This window comes from Myotis brandtii, unplaced genomic scaffold (genome assembly GCF_000412655.1).
Source record: "Myotis brandtii unplaced genomic scaffold, ASM41265v1 scaffold154, whole genome shotgun sequence".
NCBI lineage: Eukaryota > Metazoa > Chordata > Mammalia > Chiroptera > Vespertilionidae > Myotis > Myotis brandtii.
In genome coordinates this window covers 8,675,462-8,681,435 of record NW_005355584.1, presented here as the reverse complement: position 1 = coordinate 8,681,435, position 5,974 = coordinate 8,675,462, and the positions used below count along the sequence as shown (strand labels likewise).

Below are 5,974 nucleotides of genomic sequence, written 5' to 3'. Positions count from 1 at the left end.
CTTATAATAATAACATATCCACAACATAAAACGTACCATCTTAGCAATTGTCAAGTGCACAGGTCAGTGGTTTTAGGCACATTCATTGTTGTGCAGCACTCACCACCGCCCACCCACACAGTTCTTTCATCTTCCCAAACTGAACCTCCTGTCCCATTAAACACTCACTCTCCCCCAGGCCCTGGCACCCACTGTCTACTCTGTCTTCATGTGAATGTACTTAATGCTACTGAACAGTGCATGTAAAATGGCTAGGATGGCCCTGGCCAGTGTTAGTGGTTAGAGCATCAGCCTTCGCACCAAAGGGTCCTGGTCAAGGGCAGGTAACTGGGTGCAGGTTTGGTCCCTGGCCCAGGTTGGGGCCTGTCAATAGGCAACCAATTGATGTTTCTCACATCTATGTTTCTCTCTCCTTCCCTCTCTCTCTCTAAAAGTCAATGGAGCTCTGGCCGGTTTGGCTCAATGGATAGAGCATCAGCCTGTGGACTAAAGGGTCCTGGGTTCGATTCTGGTCAAGGGCACATGCCTGGGTTGTAGGCTCGATCCCCAGTGGGGGGCATGCAGGAGGCAGCCGATCAATGATTCCCTCTCATCATTGATGTTTCTATCTCTCTTTCCCTCACCCTTCCTCTCTGAAATAAATAAAGATATATTTAAAAATAATAATAAAAATAAGTCAATGGAAGAAAGAAACCCACACCTGAAACCTATATGTTCATGTTGACCAATGTAATCCCAATCAATTTAATAAATATTTTTAAAAAGTCAATGGAAAAAATATCCTCAGGTGAGGATTAATCAAAAAGTAAAAGTAAAAATAAATGGTTAAGATGGTAAATTTGATGTTATGCATATTTTACTACAATATATCTTTTTAAAAGCACATCTTCCCAGCTAACCTTCTAAACCCTAGGCTAAGAATCCCTGTATCCATGATTCTTTCTCCCTCTCCCTTTGTATTTTAAAATATTTTTCTCAACTGTAATCTCTCTGGTCGAATGGGGACCTACTCAGACATTCTCTGATGACCCTGAGACCCAATCTCTACTGGAGAAATAGCATCTGTCATTTCACACCGTGTACCTGGATGGGTTTTCACCTACGTTGCCTAGTTAGGCATCAAATTCTTAATCCTGCATCTGTGGGCGGCAAATTCATTAATATGGAAGTGGGAATCACTCAACAGACACCCATTTTGTTAAGAATATTAAGTTTCAGGAACTAGGTTCAGGGGGAAAGTCCTCTAATGCAACTGACCTTGGAGATCTACAATGTGAGAATGTGAAGGTGTGCTGTGAAGCTGCAGAAAGTAAGTGGTGATACACTGTGCAGGACACAGAGGGGGAGGAAAAGGGTCTGAGTAAGAAGTGCCTATTTGTGGAAGCAAAGACACATAACAATAGCAGAGGCAAAATGCGAGACAAAAGAATTATCCCCGCTAACAGCACGGGGTGTGTGTGTGTGTGTGTGTGTGTGTGTGTGTGTGTGTGTGTGTGTGTCTGTTCCTCAGGATGACTGACTGCCTTTATGCTTCAGAAACATCACAGGGTCTGAACCAAAGGAGACTTTCTCAAGGCCGTGGCACCGGACTGCAATGACGATCTCCACCTGTGGAGCCCTGCTGCCTGTATTGCTTTGGCCATTTTTGTTACGCTGGTAATGGCAGGCTCCCTTAATGTAGAAGTGACCGGGCTGGCTTGTAGCATGGTAAAAGCCCTGAATGCCACTTCCAGGGCTATATAGGGGTTAAATCAAGAGCTGAGCCAGGTCAGGGAGGTAGTTCTAGAGCAGTGATGGTGAACCTATGACACGCGAACTCATTTTTTTGGTTGATTTTTCTTTGTTAAATGGCATTTAAATATATAAAATAAATATCAAAAATATAAGTCTTTGTTTTACTATGGTTGCAAATATCAAAAAATTTCTATATGTGACACGGCACCACAGTTAAGTTAGGGTTTTTCAAAATGCTCACACGCCGAGCTCAAACGGTTCGCCATCACTGTTCTAGAGAATCGGGCAGCAGTAGATTATTTGCTGCTGCAGCATCACCACGGTTGTGAGGAATTTAAAGGAGTGTGCTGTTTTAATCTTTCTGACAATTCTCAGTTGATAGAACATATATCCAAGATCCTGCATTTGGTGTATTCCATCCCTGGGAACTGCTTTCAAGGCAGAAGCAGATGTGGTCCAGCAGGATGAGATTTTTCATCTAAAACTAATCTCATAGATATGAGATTTTAGAAATAGCAGTGGGGAAATGTTAGGGGCAAAGATAGAATATTGGGGACTAGCTATGGTTATGGGAAATATTAATCAGGCTCTGTTAACCATGATTGCCTTGTGTTGGTTAAAGAAAGGACATTCTGCCCTAACCGGTTTGGCTCAGTGGATAGAGCATCGGCCTGTGGACTGAAGGGTCCCAGGTTCGATTCCGGTCAAGGGCATATACCTTGGTTGTGGGCACATCCCCAGTGGGGAGTGTGCAGGAGGCAGCTGATCGATGTTTCTCTCTCATCGATGTTTCTAACTCTCTATCCTTCTCCCTTCCTCTCTGTAAAAAAAAAAAAAAAAAATTCAATAAAATATATTAAAAAAGAAAAAAAGAAAGGACATTCTGACCTGGCTGGGAGTTGTACACTCCCAGGACCTAGGAGACAACCTTGGAATCATTCTCATTCAAGAACTGCCTATTATCATGGAAAGATTAACAACCTTGTTGCCCAAACAATAGAGTCCCACCCAGCCTCCTACTTCCCCATGTAATCTTTGTCCTACCTTATATAAGCAGCTGGCTTATGGGGGAGGAGGGGCCTGCAGAGCAGATTTTTGTGAATGACCTGCTGCTCTCCCATACTGCCAATGGTACTGGAATAAATGCTCATATATGATTTTTAAAAAAAATATATTTTACTGATTTTTTACAGAGAGGAGGGGAGAGGGATAGAGAGTTAGAAACATCGATGAGAATTCAACTCACCACCTTTTGGACAACTCTCCAACAAACTGAGTCACACTGGCCAAGGCTTATTTTTAAACTAACTTTTTACTTTGCAGTTCTGGCCACATTGAAAGTAATGGCCTTTTTCCTGGAAGCAAATTATTCTGAGTCCTGAGGACTTCCTATATTGGGTATTGTTTTTTAAAACGGTGGCTCTCAAACCTGGCTACCCCCAAGGCTGCCCAGACTTGAGTGGTCTCTGGTGGTGCTCCCTGGTGTGGGTGCCCCTCCCCCCCAAAAACTCTGATGGACTCAGAGTAGCAGGTGGCTTTGGGCTGGCCACCAATTTGCCTATATGTGCCAGGAAAACAGGGTCAACAGCCTGACCCAGATGCTCCAGTGCCAGAAGGGCAGCCTGTGTCCTTCCTCTAACCTCCAGAACAGAGAGAATGGAACATTCTAGAGCAGTGGTTCTCAACCTGTGGGTCGCGACCCCTTTGGGAGTTGAATGACCCTTTCACAGGGGTCGTCTAAGACCATCAGAAAACACATATATAATTACATATTGTTTTTGTAATTAATCACTATGCTTTAATTATGTTCAATTTGTAACAATGAAATTGAGGGTCACCACAACATGAGGAACTGTATTAAAGGGTTGCAGCATTAGGAAGGTTGAGAACCACTGTTCTAGAGTCTTTACAGCTGGGGGAGGAAGTGGCTACGTAGGAACACGTCTAGTTTCTTTCCAGCCCAGTCTGGCTTCCTTCTCTGTGTTGTGTTTTTGTTTTCCTATTCATGCCTGGTGCTGTGTTCTCTGTCATTTCTAGTGGACAGTGAATTGTGATGACCCAGATGTCCGAGTAGAGTATATGAGGCGTTATCCAAGGCATCCCTTGAGATAAACTTAACCATGCAGGTATTCGGTCATTAAATAGTTGCTAGCGAAGAGACTACTCTAAGCAAGCAGGACCAAGGGTACGCATTATCATCTGACCTAGAGGCCCAGTGCATGAAATTCGTGCACTGGAGTGGGGGGGTGTCCCTAAGCCCAGCCTGCACCCTCTCCAATCTGGGACCCCTTGGGGGATGTCCGACTGCTGGTTTAGGCCCGATCAGGGATTGGGCCTAAACCGGCAATTGAACATTCCTCTCACAATCTGGGACTGCTGGCTCCCAACCACTCGTCTGCTTGCAAGCCTGATCACCCCCTAACCACTCCCCTGGTTGGCCCCTAACTGCCCTCCCCTGCCAGCCTGGTCACCCCCAACTGCCCTCCCCTGCTGGCCCGGTCACCCCCGACTGCTCTCCCCTACCGGCCTGGTCGCTCCTAACTGCCCTCCCCTGCCGGCCTGGTTGCTCACAACTACCCTCCCCTGCCGGCCATCTTGTAGCAGCCATCTTTGACCACATGGGGGTGGCCATCTTTGTGCAACGGGGTGAGGGTCAATTTGCATATTACCTCTTTATTATATAGGATAGTTAAGACTGCCAGAGGAATTACGCCACACAAGAATATGCAGTTGCAAATCACACAGCACACTTTATTACTCACAGGGTTCCTGGTGCTGTAGGCTCAAACTTAACGGGGTCCCTGGAAAAGAGTGGCATCCTCTGCGGGCAGCGGTGGATCTGTCTTTGGGTGACTGGCAGTCTGGTTGGGTCGAGTCAGCGGGAGAAGGGCGACCGAAGCCTCATGATCAGTGATCAGAGGTTTAGCTGTTCTACTGTCCAGCGTGGAGCAAGGAAGCGTGGAGCGTGGAGTGTGGATCAAGAAGATGATCAATGTCTGAAGTCGGGGACTCGTTTTTAAGCCTGTTCTAGGCCATGGCAGTCCAGGTGGCTATCAGTAACATATGTCATCACACAAGTGTTAATCAGAGAACAAGCTGGTTATCTATCACTGTCACTCAGAAGGTGTCTATCAAGTTTACATACGTCATTCCTAAGGGTAGCATTCAGCTATGGTCTTATCTATATGGTGCCGCTAGGGATTGGCCAGAGTGGTCATTCCCTGTGCTCTTTAATATTTCACAAAAAGTAATTTTTCTATAAGTTAATTTGTTACTAAGACACTAGAAATACATGACGGCTGCCTCAGAGGAGTGACAGCAACCTGGGTTCTTTCCAGCCCCCCACCTCCACCCCATCACACCAAGCTTGTTGGGGAGCTGCTCTTAGCCAGGCTGTAACTGTTGTTAGGATTTCCCACAAAACCTACCAGGTAGGAAGCAAGCAGCCAGACCTGAGTGGAGGGGAAGATGGGGACCAGGTGTGTGCTCCTGGGGCCACCCGCTCATCCACCAGGCCTTTCCTTCTGGAGTGCTTAGGGTCTGCCGTGGTTGAGGGGAGACCTCATAGGGCCCTCTATAGACAGAATCCTGGGGTCCCTGAGCCCCACCTGCTCAGGTCCCTGGAGCGCAGGGTTGGCTGGCTTCACACAGGGTCCTCCTGCCCCACCACCCACCTGGGCCCCGGCCCCAGCCCCAGCGTCCTGGGCCCTGGGGCTCACTGTGGTCAGGCACGACTGTGGGGCTGAGCTGGAGCAGTAACAGCGTATGTGATGCGGGAACACTGAGAACCCTGGGCGGCTGCTGGGCTTTGTCCCCAGAAGAGCCGCCCACCCTACCCCGTGAGACTCCCGAACTTCTGATCCTACTCCCGGGTGTCCCCTGGGTCAGGACGGGGCCCCGACTCCGTCAGAGAATGACCGCGTGGGAGGACCCCTGGAGTCACTTGGGGGCCGCTCCCTGGTCCCCACGAAGGGTGATGTCCCCCGCCGACACAGCCCCTGTCCCCACTAGAGGGGTCCCCAGGCCACGCGCTGACTGCGGGGCGATGACAGGACTCCCTCCTCCGCTCCCGGTGGCCGAGCGCCGAGTCTACATGGCCCTCGCCCAGGGACATGTGGGGACAGTCTACGCGGGCACCTGCCCCCGAAAAAGCGGCTCAGTCAGGCAGGCATCTCCTACCGCGGACCGGGAGCGCGGCCGAGCTGTGTCCGCCCCCACCTTTCCGCGCCGGGTCCCCACC

General features: G+C 48.7%; 1 protein-coding gene across 11 annotated transcripts in view; it reads right to left on the bottom strand.

Moving 5' to 3' along the window:
* The window catches only part of HSBP1L1 (heat shock factor binding protein 1-like 1), a 28,933-nt gene extending 22,965 nt beyond the window's left edge, over positions 1-5,968 (bottom strand). For 8 of the 11 annotated variants that reach the window (XM_014535927.1, XM_014535926.1, XM_014535928.1 and 5 more), the window contains exon 1: positions 4,497-5,963. In XM_014535927.1, the coding sequence (XP_014391413.1) occupies positions 4,497-4,552 (56 nt within the window). In that variant the 5' untranslated portion in view covers positions 4,553-5,963. Of the gene's footprint in view, positions 1-4,496 lie in introns of all 11 variants that reach the window. The other 3 variants (XM_014535921.1, XM_014535923.1, XM_014535931.1) reach the window with 3 other exon arrangements.
* Positions 5,969-5,974: the final 6 nt, after the last annotated feature.